Raw genomic sequence first — 26,156 nt, forward strand, 5'->3', positions numbered from 1 at the left:
GAACAATACAATTTTTTTTTATCTGATGGTGGCCCGTGACTGTGAGGCCAGACCAAGGCACAGGTTTCTTTGAGCTGAATGCTTACATGGGCATGCTAACACTTTCACAATGACAATGCTCACATGCAGTTAAGCAGGTATGTTAGCATGTTCCCTATCTTGAAGTGTTAGCATGCTAACATTTGATAATTAGTGCAAAAAATATGCAGATATTTGATCATACACCAAAGCATCAAACATTAATTACATGCTTCATTATGTCTATATAATATATAAAAGACACCAAGCCATTTTCCCATTTTGTCTTTATTGAATAACAAAATGGACATCCTACACAGAACACATAATGCAAGTTAACAATACAAAATCTACAAAATGATACAGTGACAAAGTTTTTTTGTTCGTCAGGTAACAACTGTACAGTATAAATGGATACAATACTGTGTTTTTTCTTGTATTTAATTCATCTACATTTGGCACTTGACCACAAGATGCTATCAAGGTGAAATGTGGGACTGAAGTACCTGATCACCTACTTGAAATGTGCATAAGCCCAGTGAATTCATCATGACTGTTTATGTCTCCAAAGTCACCATTTATCTGTCTGTGAAGAAACTGTATCTCATGATGGTTTTCAGACCAGTAGGGAGAGGCAGATGTAAATTGAGCAGAAAGGAAGCATTCGAGAGCTTTCAGTAAATTCTGCAAAAACACAGTGGGGTTTGGTGGATGCTGCTGTTACTCGCTGCCAACGCCAGTGCTTTGTTCTGTTAAATGTTTGTTGCTGTGTGTCATAGTCATAAATATACCAGTAATCTCCATCGTCACAGTAGGACTCAAACTGCCTTACTATTACAGTTGACTCTGAAATAAATTTGGTGCTGATGAGGAACAAAATGTGCACATTCAAGAGATATAAAGTCCCATTTGCACAAAACGAGATTTGCAGATGTTACTGCTGCACTTTAATGATGGGTACACCAGTCAAGGACTGTTTACACTCCATCTACGCACAGTTCGAGAAAAATTTAATGACTGCCAAATGTTTACTGGCTTCCTGGGAAATATGATGTTAGCACTGAGGGGGGCTCTCGACGTAGCAGTGGATATGCACAGCTGAATGGATAGCAATATGTGTGGTCCTCTCCTTTTTAATTCTCTATCATAAATATGAGGGAATTATACTGTACAACTTTCTTTCATATCATATTCGTCAAGTAAAAGAAAATAAAATGTCATCAATCATCACATTTCAATAATTTATACATCAAAATTTTAAAGTAAATTTCTTCCATTGCAGCAAATCGCCACAATGTTATCACAGAGTAAAAGAATATATAAGCACATACTATATATTCATGTAACATCTAACTTTCTTTTTTTGCTGATACACTTGATGAACCATAGTTGAAGAAAAAGAATCACAGCTCAGTTTTTATATGCATATGTCAAGTTCGTGTATTAGTCAGTAAAATGTTAATGTGAAGTGTGTTGATTTGCGTGAGTGTGGACACAGAACTTGGCATAAAAAGTCACTTTCAAAAGAACACATGGTTGTGATCTGTCGTCAAAATATTCCCCTTCATTTAGAAATCTGAGTCAGTTTTGGTTTGATGTAACATTCCTCCAAAATATACATTAAAAAAATTCTTTCTAAAACTACATTTTCCAGATCTGTCTGCATAATCCATACTGTAAGATGTGAACATTTGTAGTCCTCACATACTTCATTTCATCCAGTGTTAACACGGAGTTAGACTGCAATACTTTCTGTCCGTCGTCACAAAACAACCCGAGTCAGTTAAAGCCAACACAATGAACATGATTTCCTTTACGTAAGGAACAATGCTTTTAAAAATAATAAAAGAATAAAAAGAAACAGCGAGCTTGGATTCGGCTCAATGTACCTCACGAATCTGATGGATTATCCTCGCTGGCCGGCGTCTCCGACAGAGATAGCACAGCTTTGATTCAGTGTTTAACGAGTCTTTGATGGGATTTCAGTCCTTTGGGTTATATTTGTACTGTAATGAGACCCATGTTGTCTAGAGCTTTTCAGCAGCATAGAGGCACATGTACAGTTGTGCATGTGAGCGCCTGAAAGATTATATATGCATCATGCTTCGGTATTTGTAGTATGTATAGTTGCATGCTGGCTATATGTGTGTGTGTGTGTGTGTGTGTGTGTGTTTGTGTGCATGTGCCTCTATAGCTCAAGTGATCGAATGTCAACAATCTCGAGTGGGTCAGCTGGGAGAGATTTTTTTAAAATGTGTTACATTAATCAACCTGTGATGGGAAAAGTCCAGTTTTCTACTGCCCAGCACTGCTGGGATCGCACTGCAGCAGCCGGACGATGGAGGGGTCGCTCTTCGCCCCCTCAACGAACTCCTCAAGGGACAGTTTACCTGAAGGAGAGACAGATTACAGTTTATTGGTCAGCTGTCTTGTTTATCCGTTGCAGCACATCTAAACTGATCAACAACAGATCAAATGAGAACAGAGAGCAGATACCATCCCCGGACATGTTATCTAAGAAGGTCTCATCATATTTGTTCCAATACATTTTTTTTTTACAGTTTATTCATTTATTTAAATGGCTTCAGTGTTGCCAGATTTTTTGTTCTTTTTACTGAATTGGGTGCTTGTGATCATTTTGCCTTTTTAAGTACTATTTGGCCGGCTTCCCACGAGGAAGAGTTCGGCTGTATTCCAATAAATCAGCCCATATTCTCCTCTGTGTGGGACGAGTATGAAGAGTTATGGTGTTTAATGCAATATTATCCACAGAGACCAGAGCCAAATTGAGCTCTTTCATGATAACTGGGCTGGTTCTAGACTCTGATTGGGCCGTACTGTGTCAGCCAAACCTGGCAACTGTAGATGTGATTAGGCTGATTGAAAACTGCAGAAAAATATCTGATGGTTTCATAGAACTGATTTCCAAGGTTTAAATTACGTTCGGATACAGGGTTTAAAAAAGGAAAGACACTGCAGCAGAGTGAGTGGCCGTCTGAGGAAGGCTCACCATCTCGATTCGTGTCCATCTGCCTGAAGATCTTGTCTGTGCGTTTCTCAGGTGTGGACTCATCCTCAGGCATCTTCATCACAGAGGAAACCATCTTGTAAATAGCCTGAAGACAACAGAGAGGGAGAAATCATTAACAGAAACACACATGACCCTGGTGCGATGCACACAGACCAGCTATTCAGGCAGGGATGGATGAGAGGCCGACACGTGGCTCACTGTACTTAATGTAATTTAGGCCGGGACAGCTCAGCCGCTGTGTAGCTGGCCTGCGGTCACTTCTCTGACACTTTCACACACTCCATCATCACTTGCTCTTGTCGGTTGTGTTGACTTTTCAAATTAATAAAATATGTTGCATCCTTGCTGGCTTGTGATGGATGAGTTGCTGTCAGGTGACGTTGTGACCTTGGGAAAGGGGCGTGTGAGACAAATTGATGATGCTGATTGATGATGTATGAGGTGGCTAATCATCTGCAACTACACGATAAATTGTAGCTATAGTTTTTTGGAGGTTTTTAATGCATTTTATCATGTCTGCAATGTGAGAATTTCTTTTTTTGAGGGCCCCCCAGTTGAGAAACTGAGAGTTAAGCTACTTTAATAACACTGTCTTCCTTGAGTGACCTCCTTTCATGAAAGTCAGTACGTTTCGAACAGTGGATATCTCATATGACGACAACGATAGACAAGACGAACATGAAGAGCGCAAAGACTGATCACATTTCAATGAGTTATTACGTCCAGAGGCACGACTGCAAGGTTATATGAAGCAATGTTACATCAGCTGGATTGCTGCAACGTGAAGGGGGGGAAAACAGCATCTCACTGAAATATATATAAGAGCCATCAAACAACTTATCTCTTCTGGGAGGAAGAGAGATAAAGGATTACTTTCATTTATGTTTAGCTCTGGGGCCTGATTTGACTGCACTGAAACAAACAGGAAGCATCTATGCCTAAAAGACTTAGTTCAGGTAATTAAATAGATGATAAATAAAGAGAAGTGAATGTGTTCTGAGATATTTAAAGCAGACTATTAATATTGCTGAAAATTTTTGTTTTCCAGCCGGTGACGCCTGCATATGATTCTTCACTGCCTTCATTCCTTCTATCCGTCTACTCGACACTTTAACCTTGGAACGAGGGAAATATTCCTCATAATGATGAAGGATTTGTCGGATCATTGGTCCAAACAGCAGTGCACCAGGGCAGCTGTGTGCATCTGCCTCCATCACATCCACACACGCGCGCGCGCACACACACACACACACACACACACATTGATTTATTTTAATTAGTTGATCAAACACTTCATCTATAAAATGAAAGAAGTCTGACCAGCAGCCACAAAATCTAAAATATTTAATTATGTATAATGATAAGAAATGAGCAGCTCTGAGCCAGTGGGAAGGGCTAATCAGCAAATGGCATTGGTAGCAGATAAATAAAGAATTAATTATAATAAATTAAATTTCTGTTGATCAATTTATCAAGTAATTCTCATTAATAGGAAGGTGTTTTTTGGGATGGTCAGATGTAATTCTCTTAAGGCGATGTTACTATTATTTTGTTGCTAATTTGACGGTAGTACTGGTTTTCCTCTTTCTTAGTTGTACATATAGGTGTAGTAACCAATATTTGTGCCATTTATTTATTTATTTATTTTATCATGGCATAGCATATGTAGTCTATTTATAATAGTTCCTGCAAAGTGAGGTGACTCGCAGCAGGTTGGAGCTTCACTGTTGCTTGCAAACACATTGAGGAAGTGTTGGACAGCATTTAGTAAGGCATGATTACATAGACTCTCAGCACCAGTGTCCCTGCCTCTTTTAGGCATCTTATAGACTAAACAATGTTAATCTTAAAAAAAAAAAAAAAAAAAAAAAACATTGCTGATGAAAATAATTATGATGTAGTCAAATGTTCGGACTGATGGATATTTTGTTGATGCATCAACTCATAAACACACCTGCTCGCTTCACACAGACACACCGTAAATACAGACCACTGACTTGGAGAATGGGATTACACATTCTTTGGCACTCTGCTCAATTTAGCACCATGATGTGTGATGTAACAACATGTGTAAGGGATTGCTGGTGTGTCCGTGTGTGTCTAAAGCTCTGACAGAAGTCTGAACCATTTATCCAATAAGACGAGGGGCCTGTGTGAGACTACTTGTTGTGAAGTGACTGTGGAGCTGCTGAGGAAACGATGGGGGGGGCTGCTCTTCCCAGAACCGCACAGTTGCTGGATGTAGTGCTGAGTCAATATGAGGATCAGAGGAGGGCCGCTCCCTTCGATGACTGCACCACAGCCAAGTCTTATTTAGAGACGTCTGAGGGCCCGAAAGAACTGCTGGTTTCTAAAATTACACAGCGGCTGGTTTTCCTGCTGTGGGCAGTCAAATGGTGCAGAACACAGAAGCAGATGGATATATGATGAAGCAGCTGGTGTGGATGGGTGAGCAAAATGTTGCTCCACTGCAGGAGTGGTTATAGGACCAGGGAACATGGTGTCACCATGATGGCATGCAACAGCCACTGAAAGACTGAAGGCTATATAAAGCAAGAGAGGCAGCTAGTCTGAACGGTTGAGAGAGCGAAGAATGGAGGGAAATAAAGATGGACAGACACGGACCAACAACAAAAACACACCAGACAATGACAGCACCCACCGTTACAATCTCCAGCATCTCTGCCTTGCTGATGTACCCGTTCCCGTCCAGGTCGTACATACTGAACGCCCACTTCAGTTTCTGGTCCAGTCGGCCACGCGAGGTCACACTCAGGGCAATGATGAACTCCCTGAAGTCTATAGTCCCATCTCCATTGGCGTCAAACGTGCGGAAGACGTGCTCGGCGAACTTGGAGGCGTCTCCGTAAGGGAAGAAGTTGGCGTAGATCTTCTTGAACTCCTCCATGGAGAGTGCGCCGCTGGGGCAGTCCCGCAAGAAGCCCTTGTACCACTCGGTGATCTCGTGCTCGGTGAAGTCCGTGTTCTCCATCAGGTCCTGCATGACGTCGGGACGGAGCTTGCTGTTCTGTTTGCCCATGGTGGCTGCTTCTGTTGAGGCTGTGGGTGATGTGAGGTGACTTCGACTGCTGACAGTGAGGAGAAACAAGAGAGAGAGACGGAAAAGGGTTGTTAGAAATGACCTTGAGCATTTTTGATACAAGAGGGGGAAGGAAGACAGGGAGGAAGGACAGTGATGTAAAAACTAAAAAGCTTTCAAACTTAAAAAAAAATGTATTAATATCTTCTTATAAAAAAGAGGTAGCAGCATTAAAAACGCAACATGGAGCTGCTGAGTTGGGTGATTTGTCACTATGAGCAACACCTTTTACCTTACGTAGTCATTTGTTTAATTGTTAATATAAAAATGGGTTTGATGGATTGGAGCAGCTTCAATCTCACGCTACCAACTAACTTGCTTACGAGACAAGACCCTACCACCTGTTAAAAAGCGTGGAGGGAGTTTCGTGATGTCAAAGTGCCCGAACATTATGTGCACTCAAGCTGTTACAATCACAGTGTTGTTATCACAAGTAGACGTGTTACCAGGTTCTGAGGCATCAAAGTCAACTGCTCATGACTTCTACAAGGGAAAACTGTACATGATGTAAAATAAGTAAAAGCACCTGCAGTATTCAGCATAAACTGTAGATTACACATGTTTCCATATATGTGTTTTTCCTCATATCATCTCTTCACATTACGCTTCACTGTCACTTATTCAATGTGTAGTTTTTGCTTTCATTTTGTCTTTTTTAAAGCATTCATCTTTGCAAATGCAAATAAACATTACCATAAAAGCAATGACAAAAGACAGGGTGGGTAAAGTAGAGTATGTGTTCTGGTGCACATGCACGGCAGAGTTCAGTCTCCCATGCACCTGCGACCACCACCACGTTCTCATGGTGCACAACCACCAGAGATGCACAACTACACAGAAGCTTGCAGTGGAGCACACACACTGTTGATAACTGCACGCCAATATGTTTGTGCACTGCAGATGCACCTTCCATTTCCTGCAGGAACTACGATGCTGATGCCTCGACACACACATGCACATCCTCTGTATTAACAGTTAAGCTAGTTTATTGACCCTGTTTGGGTTTTGATGAGGCATTATAAAACCTGCAAAAAACAGACACACTATACTTTACAGTAGGAAGCCTCAAGTACAATTTGACTGAATGAGCCTACGTGCATGCTAGCCACAGAGCTGATCCAAGTTGGTATGCTTGACAAAAACCACACTCCTCTGTATCGAATGAGTTGCTGCAGAAGGTGAAGAGAGGGCCGTAACACTCAACAGAGGATGTGGTTCATCTCTAATGTCTTTAGCACTTTCTCCTGTCAGGACAGCTAGCTGCTGCTGAGCTCTCCAGTCTAAAGACAAGAGGGAGGCTATTCTAAGCTTAGCTGAGGATAAGGACAGATAAAAACAGCAATGTCAGGTCAGGCCAAAGCAAATTACTGTGCAGGTAGCTTGTTCCAGGAAGGAAAGTAAAGACCTGTCACCTCTGTGTTTCCAGTCATTGTTAGTTGCTTTTCTTACTTTGTTTAAAGAGCAACACTATGAAGGGGATAGTTTAGAAAACAAAAAGAAACAAACCATTAAGGCATCTATTTTCTGATTTAACAACACTCATACAGGTACATGCTTAAATTTGGATGTCTACCGAATACCACTGTTTAATGTTTCAGCTGAGCCATTAATTAATCAAGGCTGATGAACAGCGCATGAATGAAAAATGCCACTACAGTGACATCTCAACAGGAAGCACTTTAACAGAACAGAGCAAACAAACATGCAACAATTACATGCAGACAAGAGAAGGGTCTTGGAAACAGAACCATTCTACACACATTAATTTAGCAATACTGGCATTTTAAGTGAAACTGTGTGACTAGTTCGATTTGTGAGGACGTGGCTGCAGTTTGAATTAAATAGCCTGCATTTTCATTAAGTTTGTTTTAACTGCAAGTGCGAGGACTATGCCTTTGTCTCCCTTTATTTCACACTCACATGTCCCATAAACAGCTAGCTATAATCCTTTAATTAACTCAGAGTAAACAATGGGCTCTAGCAATGTGGCAGCCACCTATAATGAGTTCCCTGCAATTACCTATAGTTCACAGCAATGCCAGCGTGAACGCTGGAGCAGCACAAGATGGCGATTAACACCTGTTTACACACTCATCACTCCTGGAACAAAACACAGCAGCAGCTACACAGCAGGGGTCCAGTATGAACTGCTCGTATACAGGCTTGAGGTGTGTCTGCTTTTAAATTAGACAAAATGAACAGTCTAGACCTGAGAGGGGCATCATGGGGACTGTCTAAGGGACTGGAGCATGACAGCAACATTAAAACTAATAGCCTGTTTACACCTGGCATTAACATGTGTCTCGAGTTACCACTTGTGATCGGATCTTACTTCCCTGATCTATGCAAGAAAGCATGTGCGTGATTTCCGTTTGCAAACACCAAACGTGTTTTTGTTTTTAACCAGCGGCCCAACAGTAGGAGCCAACATGCTGGGACAAACAGACACCTTTTTTATGGAAAGAAAGAAATAACTTAATGTATAACATTTGCCGAATTTACAAGAGGGTCCAAATAATTAAGAATTTGTTGTAGACATCATTTCACAATTTTTGTAAAGTTACTCCTAATGCAACAACTCACAAAATTGCATAATTTTTTAGGGGAGTCTTGCAACTCTTTTCACAGGCAACAAAGAAGTAGCCCTATTTACAGATTGTTTTTGTAGATCAGTCCATTAACTGATAAAAGAAGTTGAAATAATAAGTTGAGAATGACTGTTAACTTATAAAATAACCATTGGACTAGTCCCAACATGTGCACTGGAAAGCTCATGAAGGACCCATAGTACACATACACGCACGCACAGGTGTTTTCAATTATTTTACCTTTTACCTTTTCTCAGGACCAGGCTTTACAGGTGCTTTTCACAGCAGACATTTTGACTTGTCAAATCCAAAAAAGCTCAGACATAACAAATAACACGGTGACTTTGCAGGAATTTAAGTCTCCCAGTAAGAGGTTCAAGTGAGCCAGCATGCATTATACCTGGAGCCTGGCCATGAAGCACCGAAATGGACTGTGTTATTATATCATTATTTACACCTGTGCTTCTCCTACCGTGACATTTCAAAAAGTCTGGTGCAAAAAGGCGTCTATTTCAACCTGAGCAGAGGCCTAATCAGTTAGAGTTATCTGAAACACCCATGTAAGTGTGTATGGCCATAAAAAATCACAAGTAATAGTTTTCCCTGGGAGGAAGTTTGCATATTATTCATTACAGAATGGCAACATTTTAAGTCTTCAGGGTGTAAAATCTTGTAGATTGTAAAACAACTGAATTTGTTACTCGTTCAATTTAATTTCCCATATGACCATGATAGAAGCTGTTGCAACACACAGCAAAAATAAGGAAATGAGGAAAGTTAAATCTGCTGTATTAAACTTCACTGTCCCAGAGGGGAAACACAGAATGTACACAGATCTGAAACTAAGACAAACAACACATAAAAAAATGAAATCATATGATGCAAATAAATCAAAACTGAGCTTTGACACATTAAATCATAGAATACAGTGAATAAAAAATGTTTCATCTATATTGTAACTAGAAGGCAACAACCTGACATTTTGCTGCAAGCAAAGGTTTATCAACAAGTTTATGAACTCTCAGTGGAGGTTCATGTATTTTAGAAAGCCTTGCCACAATCAAATGAAGTTATATGGATCAGTCATGTGACCTCACCATAGAAACCAAGTATACAAAACAACCTAACCACTTTTTTCCACTTAGTGTGTGCATGTTACCAAAGTTAAAGCTTTCCTTATCTCACCACGAGGCTGGTCCACTTCGATAAATAAATCATATTTGATGTGTAACGCTTGTACAGGGAATCTCAGTACTCAAAGCCAGTTCAGCCAATTTACCCTACATGCACATGCGCTCGCGCAAGCACACACACACACACACACATAGAGTAGACTCTGTAATTCAGCTCATCAGCCAGTCCATGTCATCCTGACGAACTCCATTTGCTTCATTCATAAACTCACTCTTGGTCTGATGTGGTGACCGGGACACACCACCACATACTGCGCAATCTGCATTTTAATTGCTTAATGGATTGTGGAGCGTTCGGATGATTATTGGGGCTGCGTTGCCATGACGACTGACCCATGCAACCACTCTTGCTTTTGGCAGAGGGTGGACAAAAAAAAACAACATATTACTTTACAGAGCGCCTTTGATTCACAATAGCGTTTAATGACACATTCTGTGCAGACTGACGGCTCGTTTAATTGTTTGCTTTTAGCTGCCGTCCTAATTATGCAGACTCCTTTCAGCCAGACTTAATGTGGAGGAACAGAGCCAACTAAAATGTTTCTCTGCCCATCACTCACAAAGAGGAAGGGAAGGTTAATTAGTGCTGCTCTCACCGGCTCTATAACATCAACAACATGAGTTACACAATATATCCACTCAAAATCTGACATGTGTTCATGTGTGATAAAGATTATTTTCATTATTGATCTGAAGTTGGTCTGTTCGGTCTAAAAAACGTCAGAAAACAGCTCCCAGAGCAGGGCTGAACAATTCATCAGAATATTATCAAAACTGCAATATGGCCAAGTGCAATATCCAAATGTGTCACAGCATAGATTTATAAACGAAACACTGTGGCGCTGCAGAGATGCCCCGACCTATAAATCAAATTCTCCAGACGTTTACAAACGATGGAAGTAAACTGAAGATATTTGGGTATTAGACTGTTGAATATGTCCCTTTAGGCTCTGGAAAATTATAACGCTCATTTTTCACCATCTTCTGACATTAAATGAAGAAACTTGAGCTGACAAATTGATTAACCATGAAAATATTTATTAGTTGCAGCTCTAATGTATTATCGGAACTGATCTTTGCCTCCTGCTGGATGCTCTGTCATTACTACAAGCACAGTATTTTACTCATTTAAAACTTCTTGCTAGTTTTGAACAGCTGAGTCTTTCTGTGTGGAGTTTGCATGTTACTCCCTGTGGGTTCTCGCTTCCTCCCACAGTCCACACACATGCAGGTGAGGTAAATTTTCATTGCTGTCAACTCTTTTCAACAACTGGAGACCTTTTAGAGCAAATGTCTTCCTGTCCCACACGTTTCTTTGGTTTCATTTTACCTAAGCTTCCCTATTTAAAAAGAAAAATTTAGTGAAGGGTTTATGAGCAGATATATGGACATTTTCAAGTGTTTATTTATGTACAGTATTTGTCAGCCTATGAAGACATATCTTATATTATTATCACTGAACAGGGTAATTCTGAATAGGAGAAGGACTCCAACCAGCCTAGACAAAACCAGGAGCCTCGAACCTAAAAAGAGGGGCTACTCCTGTCACATGGATGTGGTCTGGGTATGAAAAGGACCAGAAAACCGCACTTTGAAAATGATGCTGCAGACCGGTGCACACAATGGACTCAAACACCACTAACCACTTTTACAACCTACACAGGGATAATGTCAAACATGACTCATTTAAAATTTGCACAAAGGTTCTAAATAAAAGGAGAAACATAATAAAACATGAGTCAGCACCTTTTATATGTTGAGTATATAATTCAACTTGTAATAAGAAATAGGCCTTTCTGTGTGGTCTATTCATTGAGTTCACAGAAAATGTGCTACATTATGATATGTATTGTGATTATGTATGAATGTATTGTTTGTTGTATTGTATATTAGGCTACTAAACGGGGGGTTAAAATAAAGCGTTACCTGGCGTCTCTCTCCTGGCTGAAGGTTTCCGTTTATTTTAAACAAAGAAATGATGGGATGAGAGCTCAGACCTCAACTGAACATCCCTTTAACAAGTCACCCAAAGAATCCAGCTATTTCTGGCTCTCAGAGATCACTGCCGACAATTAACCGTTAAGACTCTTAACCTGCTGTCGCTGCTGCTGCTAATGGCAGGTCTTTGATGGCACTGTTACGTAACTGAGGCTTTGTTAAGTGGACAGGTCACATGGTGGAAGCCAAGTTTCTACCATCTCCTGAGGTCGAGACAAGTGAGTGAGCGCCAGGGGCTGGTTTAACCTTCTGAGCGTGTCTGAGAGGAGCCTGAGATAGAGTCGATGGCCTTAACCTGCGCAGGTATTAGCCAGCAGAGAACAGGCTGTCACTCTCAGTTTCTAATGACACCAACACTGCACACAAGATCAACCGTGACAGATTAAACACCTAGAACCAACAACAAGCCCTGCTGCATCGTACTGGAATACAACTGAAGACAATATCATGAGGCAACATCATCAGTGGCACCAAGTGGAGAATCAAAGCTGAGAGAAGCTTCTTGGGGCAAATAACTTCTTATCTCACAACTACAGGAAGCAAACATTAAAAAACAGAGTGTTTTCATTTCATTTGAGTATAAATGGAATTCAATCAGAGACAAATATTTAGAGCTGGGAAACAATACTCTTCCAGTAGTAGAATGGGTGAATGTGAACACGGATCAAAGCTTTTTACCATCCAACAAATCAGGGTTGCAGCGGTGTGCCAGTTTCACAGCAAACCGTGGTGTGAAAATTGATAGTTATCACATCATGTACATTTGCTCATCTATGGTATTGAATTCTACCGTTATTAAAAAGAAATATAATTCTCCTGTAGTGGAATGAAACTGATAATAACTGACTGATGAGTAACTGATAGTTTCCAATCAAAGACAAAAGCAGGTTTGTTTTGTGTGTGCGAGTAAGATACCTGAGCTTCAACACAGAAACGTGTTTATAATCTTTCTTCAATTAACAACAAACGCTGAACGGCTCTAGGAGTCAGAGTTGAAGAACTCTGCCTACATAAAATATATTAGCTGGAAAGGTTTCCTCATTTAAATTGGTAAGTATATCAAATATAGCTGAAACTATAAGTCAGTTAATCAAGAAAATCATCCGCAGAATAACCGATTATGAAACTAATGGTTAGTTGTAAGTAAACAAGCCAAAACAAACTCAATCTCGCTGCTTGAATCCAAGGTCCTGCACGCTGCAGTCATCCCAGAACATCTTGTTGAACACTTACGTAACAGGCAGAAATCTCCATTTATATCCTGCAGGTAAATCTTAACCCAAGAGTCCCACAGATAATCCAAGAACAGAGGGAGCAGAGGAGAGAGCTGGGGGGAGGCACAGAGAGCCGAGCACAGATAGAGTGAGTTTATGAAGGATACATTCATAATGCAATATGATCCATTTGTGACCAGGCTGCACAGCTGAGGGCACTGATTCTCCACCTAACAGCCGAGCACTTATTAGACCTGCAAGATCTGCAATCTGATACTCACACACAGGTGAAAATTAAATAATCATGTCTCATCTCAGCTGTGGAAAGATATTAAAACTGACAACTTTCTCCATCTCAGATCGGGCAGGTTCAGCCAGGGACCTGGCTTGATTTTCGGCTACACCACACAAACACACGTGCATTTTGTGGACTGCAACATCACAACCGCTCTTTCTTCTCTGCTATTTAGGCGGGTAATTTATCATTCTGTTCTACATCATCTGTGTTTGATTAACACAGTCTAATCACAGGTTTGCAGCAAGGAATTCTGCACCATTGTTTGTTGCTACATAACTGGTTAAAACTGTTTTATATGTTGTTCTTGGGTCTGCAAAAAGGCTGAAAGTTCTCTGATGTGTAACCTCGGACCAACATTAAAGCTGAAAACCATGTTATGGTCATCTGCTTTGAGAAGTCGCTCTCACTCACTCCAAGTGATCTGCACTGAGCTGACAAATTGTGAATAGTCACATTTTCGGTTTTGTGGAGAGATTTTTCCGAGGCTGCTGCACCACACTTGTCAGTGTCAGAGATGGAGCAGCTCATATTCCAGATAGGGAGAGAAACAAAGCCGCCGAAAGATCTGCAATGTTTCTGCAAGCTTGTTTCATATCCTTTAGGTTTCTTCTGAAGCATTCAACCCTCACTGGGATAGACTGACCCTTGGCGCATGAAGATGTACTGACAAACCAAACAGTGGAGTCTTGTAAGACCACACGTGTAACCTTTGACTTTTTATTCAAAAGATCAACATCGGTGTCCTTAAAGTACAGGGCTGGATGACAAAACTGGCAAGGTAGCAAATATTCCACTAACACTCATGAGATCCTACCATGTATCTAAGACTTTCGGACCTCAAACATAAATCACTTCCACTGCTGCATGTGAGTCATGTCGAAAGTCATGAAGCAGCTGAAACTGGCCTGTTTTAGGCAGCTGAGCACAGAAAGCGTATACAGTATGTGTTATAAGACCTGTAAAACGTACAATTGAAAAGAGAAAAGGGTTCAAATGTGCCATCCCTCTCATACGTCTGGCACGAAGGTGACAGGCTTGCTGGTGTGCCTCGAATTTTACAAGATCTAAAAGTGATGACCTGCAGCTCTCCAGCCCCCCTGTGACATCTCAACATGTCTTTGAACATCTTCTGGCTACTGCGATCCCATGACTGATCGGGCAGCACATTTCAAACCAACCATCGAGCGCTGCTGCAGCACGACATAGCTCCGGGAGCACCCGTGCTCACGTTACAAGTATCGTGCAAAGCGCCATTCGGTGTGCTGTGCTTTAGTGGCTCCTTGAATATCTGACTGCAACCCTATCTCCTGTGTTATTTATTGTAAGGTCAGAGCTGGTCCACTGTTGGTCCAGCCTGTCCCAGAGTCTGGAGAAACGGACATCTTCAGCAGAAGGTTTGTCCTGTTGCTGTCAGGAAAACAGTACACCTGGGCCACCAGTCAGAAAAGTTTATAGCAATTTAAAACTGCAACTAAGTATAAGTATAAGTATAGACAGTGACATAGTGGTAAAAATGACACTGCAACAACTATAAGTAAAAGTAATCCAATCACAATAAATCACCCTGGACTATGAGAAATTGAGATGACCATTTTGTCACAATAATTTGACATTTTGTACTCTAAACGATGATGAGAATCATTAGCTGCAGCCCTGATCCAGTTTTGCAGCTTCCTCCACAGGAGTGCATCAGAAGACAGTTTCAGATCAAACTGAGCACTCTTAAAACACAAACTAAAAATATCCACCACTTCCTCTGGCACTAACTAATGTTTGTGTTTATTGCAATACCGCCTTTCTTACAGCCTCTAGCTGTCATTCAATGGACATCAGTGGAATCTGAACGTCGATGGATGCTTCAACACATCTGGCACAGAAATACAGAAATGCCCAGAAAAGCACCAACTGAACTACAAGCTTCAAGCACATTTTGATAATGTCTTAAACAATTTCTCTCCGTCTCTAACTGTTGGTCCAAATCCCATCCATTCTGCCTTTGAGAAACCTGAGGCAGCAGCTTCATCATAATGCAGCACACATGAGCTCCCATTGTCAGCCCGAGAGCTTCGTGCGTCAAGGCGCTGCAGAAAACCACAATCATGACAGAGAAGCCATTATGAGGGAGCGAATGAGAACAAGATAAAAAAGTGTCACTGACAACAACTGCAAGAAGGCAGGCAGAGCTGCTGCAAAACAGACTGAGGATTGGACAGACACACACACACTCGCAGCAAATTGCCACTGATTGCACGAGGAGGCTGCTGTTTACTTTGCACTGAATATCTAAATGTGCCTTTCTCTGAAACAGCCTGTTGTGAAGACAAAGGCTGCAGAGATGGAAATGTCAATCTGTCCGATGACTAAACAACTCCCACCCCCCTCTGCCAGTGATATCTGCTGCACAGCATGTATGAGATGCAGCTCTCTATGCAAACTGTTATTCATGTGACAGGCCAGAATCTCTCCTCTTTCTGTCTCACTCTTTATCTCAGCATCTGAAGCTCTCTCTTGCTCCTTCCTCCTTCAGTTTAATCCTCCAATCATCCTCGCTTTCGCCCAATCACTCTCCCCATCCGCTTCCTCTAAAAAGGTCTAATTCAATTCAAAAGAGCACCGACTGCAGCCCAGACAAGCATAACTACAGAGGATGCTGCCAGTGTGGTCACTCTGGCCCAAAACAAACCCGCAAGACACCCACACCGCCAAAAATAGGACATCTGTTCAGATTTAGCTCACATTTGAAAAAGTTCAGCATCTTGAAATGATTGCAGGGATGCTTTTGACACCAAGGGGGCTATTATCTCGACTCCACCCTTGTGTCAGCACCTCCGCGGGTCTTTAAATTTTCTTGCTATGTTGTGTTGGCTGCCTGAGGAGGGAGGAGGAGCTGGACAGTTTCAGCTTTGGTTGAAATTTCCTAAAATCATATCAAACGTTTGGAGGCCACAGAGCTTCAAAGACAGCAAGACTAGATGCCATTTCAGAGTCAGTAGTAGTTTTCTGTTTTCTCTGTGAGAGTGAACCTACTTCCTCTCATTTCCTGCATCAACATTTTTTCATTTGATCCTATGAACTTTTCATTTGCATCAGTCCTTCTGCGTCCACTCATGTCATTTCACATCCTCACCCGCTCTGATAACTTCGTGAACACTTCACAGGGACCACCAGAGGAAATTCAGCCAATGATGGGTTCTTGTTTACATCCCACATCAAAAACAAACCAATGGCACTCAATTACCACAAGCCACCAGCCAAAAAAAGCAAATTTGCACAGGGCCAGTGAGGTCTCTTAATTCTACAAGCCACTTTGAAAAGGCAGCAATGTTCAGTCCTTTTAATCCTCAGTCCTGCTTTGGCTGAAACCTGAAACCAATACTGATAAAGCAGTTTAATGTAGGGTTGAAACTAAAGATTATTTTTAGCATTGACAAATTTGTCAAGTGTTGTTTTGTTTAATTATTGAGTCTATATGTTGTAAAACATTAAGGATAAATAAATCCTATTTAAAAGGCTTGAACGGGTGAATTTTGCCATTTTTTTCTTGACAAATGACTATTCGTCGGCCAACTGCTTCAGCACTCCTTGTTTCATATTGTATGTAAAATGAATATCTTTTGATTTGGGTCTGTGGTCAGATAAAACAAGCAGCAGGCACTCTGGGAGGTTGTGATGGGCATCTTTTCTCCCCATTTTAACTGACATTTTATAGTGCAAATTCCAAAATCCATTAAAAGTAATAATCATAATGTAAGACCTATTGAAAATAATAAAATAATTTGCTCTATTTAAAAACATGCCTGAAATGTCACACTTGTCATCTAGTATGTCCTGTAACTCAGGGCATTTGTTTTTTTTTTTTCAACTATTCTCAGACAAGACATTGACAGATTAACTTCTAACTAAAATTACTGTTCACTGCAGCCCTATAACAAGGAAAGATGCAAATCTTCACATTTAAAATGCTGAAACCTGCAAATGTTGAACACTTCTGCTTGATACACAACTAATAGATGATAAAAATCATTGGTGATGAATTTTCTGTCAACTACCTGGTCTTTTCATCACTGATCTAATTACTTGCTTTCCTTCCTTTGTGTTTGTTTCTGAATTTTTAAAACCCATCAATGGACTGAAGCACCAAAGACTGACAGCTTATTAAAGTGAAAACTCGCCTCACTGCCACCATGACATTACTGTACCCTGACTCAACAATGAGGAGTAGTATCACCCACTCTACCAGGCATTCATTCACAGAAAAACAAACATTTCAACTCATTTGTCAGGGCAAAGCACCACCAGTCCAACACTGCCACCCCCTCTCCCCTGCTTTAATCCACTGACTGACTGATGTGTATTTGGTGAAATGAGATACCCTGCCTCACTCAGACCTGTGTGGTGGCAGGACTCATTTTTCACTTCCTGTCCTCATTCAATGCTACAATAAAATATGAAGTATGTGAAGACAGCAAACGCATCTCCGGCTCCTCTGAGGGTCCATTTAGGAGAGAAGAGGCTCATCCGATTAGAAATCTAGGTAAAGCTTTATCCGCTACTAGCATATTGTAACGCTGCTGCACTGCAAAGTTATGGAGGAAAACGTGTAGATACTGATATATTACACAGACGAAAAGGGGAGCTAGCACGGGTTTCCAGTTGTTTAAACCTGTAAACGCATCCCACCTGAGCAGCAAGAGACAACAGCAAAAAAAAAAAAAAGTAACAGGAAGCGGACAAACTGCGAAAGGAGGGACGGACACAGCATTAGCGTCAACTTACCTCGCTTTTAAAGTTGCTGTGGAGGTCCTGTTAAAAGTCTCTCTAATAGTCCATTACCTCGCGTCACCGGTGCGAACGGTAAAAGTTTCAGAGACAACAACAGGGGAGCAACAGGTTGCAGGAGCCACACAGGAGCTGGAGTTTCCCGGCTGCTCTCGGTCCAAACTCTGCCAAGCCGTTTCCTGAGCCGCGGAACAGACTCTGCCTGTGACGTCAGGGCTGCTCGTCACGTGGTGTGGCGGCGGCCTATGGGAAACCGCGTTGTCTTGGCAACAGGGCAGCCTGGACAGCGATTAGTATGTAGAGAAACTACACAGAAGTTAAGCTTTTTTTTTTTGGCTAACAAAAATCATGTAAGCACTGTTATAATATAAACATAAGAACGTATTGTATGGATATTTTAAAATATAATGGAATGGGAGGAAAATGTGATATCAAGCAGTGATGTCAGTTTGTTTTGGTGCATACTACTTACATTACTATTTTATCTGTTGTATAGCTATTTACTGTACTCTCCTGTTTTTATTTTTTATATCTCTTCATGGCTTTGATTTTGATCTACAGTGTACATCTCCTAATTTCTACATTTTCTATACTCTGTTTTTATCACTTTTTTGCCCTGAGGATAGTGTTATCTTTTTCTTGTTTGTTTTATACACTGTATATAACAAAAAATAAAATAAAAATCTTAACTCCAAGTGCACTAGCTTTTTCTCATATTAACAGCATCTCACTGTCTTCCTCAGAAGATGGGGTTTTCTTGTATATTTTGGTCATAACAATCTTTCAGGTTAGAAGTTAGAAGTAATATTTGTTGTTTGTAGGAAGAAAAAGCCTTGAAGCAGCATTTTTAATATTTCCAAAGCGAGTAAAAACGTATTATCTGCACAGCCATGCATTGCATGTGTCCTTCGCTTGCACTAAATCTTGTATTTAGTAATGCAGTTTCATGCAAATGTAATTTCATGCAAAAGCATTTTCTACCCACGGTTTTGCATGCATTATGTGTGTGTCTTATCTGCCTTGCTGTTTTTTTTCCTCCCTAATGAGACGTATTTGCAACCTAGTGCTTTGCAGGGATTCAAATGATAAGAATAAACAGTTGCAGACTTCAAGTCTTTCACTTCAAATAATGTCCTTGGACTTTCTATGTATTCCCTTACATTACCTCCAATTGATATGTAATAAGCTTACATATTTCTGAGTATTGCATGACGATGATGAGACAGATTATGATGATGACAACCACCATGCGATTGCTGTGGCCCAGTACAGGTGTTCCCATGCAGGCACATTGGGAGCCATGCTTTGCCTAAGATGATTAGTGGAAGTCAAAGCCACAGGGCTTATTCAGCCAGTGTCCCAGGGAGCATTTTCTTAATGGCCTTATAAAGTACACTGAGAACACCTCCCTTCTGTTGAGTCAGCAAGATCCTGACCACACTGACTGACAGACTGATTTGCTGCACTCAAAAACTAAACAGAAAAGATTTAAACGTCTGACACAACATCATCTTACCTTCCGTGAGATAAAATTTCATGTTGCCCTTCTCTTTGCAGTGTTGCGAATGTCCAAATTTATGGCTAACAATGTTAAAATGGCTATAAAAGAAATGCATATAGGAGTCGTATCTCAGCAGGGGTTCATTCAGGACCAATGTCCCTTGAAATTTTGGTTGTAAATTACCTTATACAAACCCTGACATTGCCATACCTGGAGGTTTAATGAACTGAGATGCATGTGGTGGCACATGAAATATAAAAATAAGGTCATGCACCAACAATAAAAGAAAAAAACCTCATCATAATTTTATGGCTTTATCAAAGATAGTACAATGCAACAAAGCAAACCAGGGACGTCATAGTTTGTGGTCAGCATCTTAATCATTATGTTACATGGACACCCCTAAAAAACATATTCCTACATCTAGAGATAATAAAAATAATTTCAATACAACACTTTACAGTGAGTGTCATGTGATCTGTGATCATAATCATACTGTAAAACAGATCAAGAACTTGCAGGTTTTGAACAATAATGCAAATCTACAAAAAAATGGATGCAAAAGCTGATGAAACATCGATAAATCAACTTTTAGTGACTGAACAAAGATCCTGAGTCTCTGATGTCTGTAGCAATGCAGTTTCAGGGTGAGTAATTCAGTGTCATGGTGGCATTATTTAACATTGTAGTGCTGCGAGTCTCGCGTTGGCTTTAACCAGCAGACAACACTGTTATTCACTCTCAAACAGGAGTGAGAGCTCATCAGTGAGAGCTCATCAGTGAGTTTGACCCTGAGGGAGAGTCCCTGAGTATTGTGGTGCTAGCACTGCAACCTCTGACTAATAGGTTTGCATAACATTGATCTGACTGGCCGTCCACTGAAGAGCAATCCCCAGCTCTGCACTCATCCATACACACACGCACACACACACACACACACACATATACACACCAGTGCGGCCTGGTCTGCCACAGCTCAAACAGCAAGAAGCTTTGAACTGGAGAGCCACCTTCTAAATCAGCCGGCCCCATGGCTTTCCACGGGCTCCATCATTAGGTAACAGCGGCTTTAGAGACACTGCTAAGTAGCTGCTGCTGGTTTGAGAAGCCACTGAGCTGCAGAGTAGAGGACCAACAGCCTCTTATCTGTTACCTAACCAGAAGGTGCTAACCTTGTGCTGCTCTGAACCCGCTGGGGAACGTGGCCAGAGTTTTGAGATGAGCTGGCAGCCATCCCATAACTGAGTGCTGCGATCTTATTTACAAAAGGTTTCTGAAAGTAACGCAATTAAAAGTTCTCCTCGATGAAATTCACCTGTAAGCCTCCATCATAATGCCTTTGTTACCATTTCTGTTACTGGTCTCATTTTATCGCAACTTCTTACTGATTCTTCCAAATTGCTGTGCAATATGTGATATTACGATGACGTGTTAGAGTAGTTGTAGATGTCTAGTGTATGCTATAGGTGTATCAGTGGTCAGAGTGCGGGTCACTGCACACCGAAGAGGAGCAGGTGATCCTCCAGCTGTCAGAGAACAAGACAGGCTCAAGCTAGTCGACCTGTGCGTCATGAGCAGCAAACTAAAGCTCATGCTGACTGGATTACCAAGCAGGTGAATTTATTCTCAACCAGGACATGCTGAGAGTTGCGTGTTGAGCTGCTTCAGAGCCATTAGAAAGGGACACAGGTGTGAACTATGTGTGTGTGTGTGTGTGTGTGATCTCTGCAAGACAACAGCACCTGCAGAGGAGGAGGGATCCTCTGAACTGCCCAGGGACAAAACCCCTGGGGGAGAAGCCTGAGCCCCAAAAGACATGTGCTTGCCCCATAGAACATGCTCAACAGGAGTGTCCACCTGGTTCAGGTTGAAAGAGTTGGACACCAGATGTTAAGTCAAACATGAAGGCAGTGGCAAATACACAGTAAAGGAAATGGAGGCACTTTGACAGCAGAGCCATTCACATGATATTTTTGATGCAAACACAAAAGGCTGGTGTCTACAGACTTAAATAATGTGCATACATCCACACTGATTTCTGACACATGAAATAAAAGGAGGAAATTAGATGATTATGTCTTATACTTGTACTCCACTACATTTCAGAGGGAATTATTCTACTTTTTCTTCTATTAATCTTACCGCTACAGTTACTAGTTACTTTTCAGAATTAGACAAAAAACATATGATTAGTATGTAAAACATTCTACATAGTTACCAATTAAACTACCCAACAATGAATAAAGCAGCTTAATTAGCTTCACTTCCACCAACTACATTAAAATGCTCCTCAGATGATAATGCAACACTGAAATGCATCATATCATCTGCATGATACACGCTTTTACTATGGATATGCTAAGCTCATTCTGCTGATAATACTTTCGTACTTTTTAGTTAACATTCTGAAAACAAAACTTTTAGTTGTAATGGACTTTTCTTACACTGCTGTAATGCTACTTTTACTTAAGTAAGATATCTCCCTACTCCCCACTCAATAGTGGTGAAAGTGTGTAGAAATATGTTTAATGCTGGGAGAACTGACTAAGTAATACAACAAAGTAAACCTTAATAGAAAAGAAAAATGATAAATGCAAGTATCACAAACAGCATCCCTGCTTCTGGTTCACATTGATGAATTTCTTAATTGTTGGTAAACATCACATTGACTCGCATCAATTCTTATTCTTTACAGATCAATTTTATTATTTGTTCTCTGGATGTGACAGTAGAAATTAGCTGTATTATCCATAATACATCTAATTCGTCCATGTTCCTTCTTTCCCTGCAATTTACATCTGCCAGAATGTACAAGAAAATACAAGACAGCAGGCACGGCAGTAACACCGTTTATAAAGCCTACAGCAAAGTTATCTGCATTGTTTCAGAGCTTTATTTTTATCTGCTTGAGGGAGGCAGAGAGAAAAGCAACTACACCTTGACTTCAAAGAGCTCCGTGGTGCCGATAAGCTGAGTCAGGATGAGGCTGCGGACTCACGTCAGCAGTCTATTATAGAGAGGCAGAGTTTACTTAAGACGTTTTTCACTTAGCGTCTCCTCTGTGCTGTACCGTGACAACTGTGACACCACAGGACGGCTATAAGTCCTCACCTGTCTGCGAACATGAGGCCAGGGCATGCATCACAGTCAGTTCTGCTGCGCTGAGCCATGATGTAAAGTGTTTATTGGGAGGGGTGGTGTTGGAAATGCTGCATTGAAAGAACATCTTGATATCACATGGCGTGGATCACGCTTCCATGTTTGTTTATTGATCAGAGAAGAGCATTGGCGACAATATCCATAGTGCTTGTGCGATGAAGCAGGGTTATAATTGCTGTGTCTACCACGTGAGTCAGCACTTTGCTAAAAGGCCTTCTGCTGTCGGCTGTGGCGGCAGATGGAGCGGGAGATTGGCTGGAGAGCCGGACTGGGCCTAATGAAAGCCCACATGACTCCTGGCCAGCATGGATAGAGGGAGGAAGAAGGTTGCAGCCTCAGATGCACAGAGCAGAGACAAAGAGAAGGCATCGGAGGGGACGGGAGGAGGTGGATAAGAGACGGTGTAGGGCTGAAAGCTTGGGGGAGTGCCCAGGTGACAGAGGGGTGGAGAGGTAGAGTGAGATGGGAGGAGTTGACAGACAGACGTGTGGGGGGAGGGGAGGAGGGAGGGATGGGGAGCTGAAGGGAGGCCAGGAGGATCAGATGCTTTAAATTAAGATGTTGAGATTATGCAACAGTGAAAAGCAGGTAAGATGCTGATCAGTAGCTGTCTGTTTGCAGAAACACACACACACACTCTCTCTCTCTCTCTCTCTCTCTCACACACACACACACACACCTATAGAATCACTAAACCAACTTTTACCAAATCCAGGTTGAAGCTGCATTTTAAAAATTCAATAAGTGACCTTGTGACTGTGCAGAGTCTCTCATCTGCTTGTATTTACAGACAACTGAGTGAAAACTTCTCTTCTTCTGAACAAATGACCTTCAAGGCACCACTGAGCACCAGTGAGTCACGTCACCAAGAAATACAGCACTAGAAAAGTGGTGATGACAGATTTCAGGTTTAGAAAAATGCATCTTCTCATGTCTAATAAAAGTTTAAGGTTTCAGAGATTTTTAAATGCTCTAAATTGACATAAACAAACAATTGAACCTCCAGTCAAAGGTAAAGAGGCTACATTCGTAATTACATACTATAAAAAAAATATAAACAGTGGCACTTAAACTCTCCTAATTTCCCAAAGAATCAATATAATTTATAATTTATTTCAAAACAAATGGCTATATATATATATATATATATATATATATATGTTCTTGTTTTTTTCTTTGCTCTAGTGAAATAAAAGATACTTTTACACCTGTAGGCCTTCAAAAATGTCTCAAACTTTACATGAAATAAACTAATATACATTTCATATATTTCATATATTTCTTCACATTAATGGGTCACAAGCAGTAGATCGCATGTCAGACATATTGGGAGCCTCTGTCTGAGCCACAGTGTTGGTGTTGCCAGCTGATTCTTCTGATATGGTAGTTGGGGTCATACATCCCACAAAACAGAAGCAGCATAAGTGTCATGTGGGCTGATAGGCCCATTCAAACAAATGTCAATCACTGTGCTGCAACAGAGATGTCTTAATGCACTACTGCCACCCAGTGGCTGCATGTGGAAGTTAGATTTGTGTCCTGCAGATTACAATTCTGTAGGCTTCAAACAGTTTTGTATAATTATCGCAGTTTTCTTTTTTATGATTCACAATTTATTATTATTATTACCCTAACCCAGAACATGTATACATGTTCTAAATGCCGACTATGCAGCAATGTTGACAATTGGATATAAAAACTAAGCAAATACTGTACAGTGTTTGTGCTCTGGTATATAACAAAGGAAAACAACAATAAGACAAAGGCAACCCAACAAGAAACAGGACAAAACAGCACAAGGACAATAAGAGAGAGAGGAAAAAGAAAAAAAAAAGGGGGGTGGGGCAAAAAATAACAACAGCTCACATGATTACGTGCTCAGCGACAGTAGGTATCGTTCCCATTTCAGATTTAAGTATACCACTCTATCTTTTAGTATTAGTCTATATGATAGGCCCTCCAGTGCAGCTAATTGGGCTAAGTGAGCATGCCAGAGGCTGACGGGGGGGGGGGGGGGGGGGGGGGGGGGGGGGTGAAGATGCCTTCCATTCTGAAATAATAAGCTTGCGCCGCAGCATCAGTGCTACCTGAACCCACTCTGCGACATGGGGTGGGAGGTCATCGAGTAGGGACGGGTCCCCCAGAATGTACAAACTCTGGTAGAAGGGGATGTCACGTCCTATAATCTTTGTTACATTGCTGTGAATTTCAAACCAAAAGCTCTGTATTTTTTGACAGCTCCTCAGCATGTGAGTTAAGGTACCTTCCCCATTCTGGCATCTCCAGCAGTCTGGGTCTTGTTTTAACTTAACTCTTTATTACCTGGAGGGGGTCCAATAGACTCTGTTCAGAAGCTTGAATTGGACAAGCCTGGTTCTGAGTATTATCGCAGTTTTCTTGAAATCTTGTCAAAAGCTCATTTGACAAGATTGACTCAGAAGCAGCCTGCACACTTCAAGGTTGCACACCTGCCATATATACTAGATGCTGCCATCATACACCATAATCATCATATTATCATTTACAAATATTATAACTTCCAAATACACCATGATTCATATCGCACCACCTTTTCATAACACCCAAATCTCACATAATGCTGGTTCTAAATTGAGTTAATGCTAGAATATTTAATTTTTGCACATTCTCTGTCATTTATTTTGTTGCTGAGCTGCCAGTTTGCATGCTCTTCCAATTACATGGTCCTCTAATTCCAATTATTACTTGCTACTACAGTAGCTTAACGTCCCCTTTGATAATTAGTTTCCTCAGATCAAATCAGAATCTTCCACTGAATTGATGAAAACAAGCAGATGCAACAGGAGGAGAAGTGAACAATTGAGTGAATCCAAAATGCTTCTTTGAATCTGGAACAGGTTTGTTGTTTTTTTTTTGTGCACTGTCCCTTTAAGAGTGGCGGGGTGGTTTCTGATCACTGTGCTCCGACACTTCCCTGAAACCTCAGGAGCAGTCCTGCTCACTGTGCCCAATAAACTACTCCACTCCTCTGCTCCCCATGCCCCAGGAGACCCTCTGAGCTGCCCAAGTTTCCACTCCTCGTAGCTCCATAAGTTCCAGCTGAAGGTGACTTACATGTAAACTTAACTAACATGAAGTGAAACTAAATTTGGATGCCATTTGGAATATTTTTTTAATAACTTGATGCATTTCACGCTCTCTGAGCACCCTTAAGCTTGTGCAGGATTGTTTAGTTGACCCAGAAGTTTCACGTTAATAATTCATTCATTGCAGTTTGACCTGTGGACTTTCAGTGCCT

At 41.1% G+C, this 26,156-nt stretch overlaps 1 protein-coding gene across 2 annotated transcripts; it reads right to left on the minus strand.

Moving 5' to 3' along the window:
* Positions 1-294: 294 nt before the first annotated feature.
* Positions 295-18,398, minus strand: ncaldb (neurocalcin delta b). 2 transcript variants are annotated; one of them, XM_041955805.1, is made up of 4 exons: positions 18,217-18,398; positions 5,712-6,135; positions 3,029-3,134; positions 295-2,408 (listed from the first exon to the last, which is right to left on the minus strand). In XM_041955805.1, the coding sequence occupies exons 2-4, from the start codon at positions 6,087-6,089 to the stop codon at positions 2,314-2,316; spliced, it is 579 nt and encodes a 192-aa protein (XP_041811739.1). In that variant the 5' UTR covers positions 6,090-6,135; positions 18,217-18,398; the 3' UTR covers positions 295-2,313. The 2 variants fall into 2 exon arrangements, with proteins under 2 accessions (XP_041811739.1, XP_041811738.1); XM_041955804.1 differs by having other exon boundaries at positions 5,712-6,138.
* Positions 18,399-26,156: the final 7,758 nt, after the last annotated feature.

This window comes from Chelmon rostratus, chromosome 16 (assembly GCF_017976325.1).
Source record: "Chelmon rostratus isolate fCheRos1 chromosome 16, fCheRos1.pri, whole genome shotgun sequence".
NCBI classification, from domain to species: Eukaryota; Metazoa; Chordata; class Actinopteri; order Chaetodontiformes; family Chaetodontidae; genus Chelmon; species Chelmon rostratus.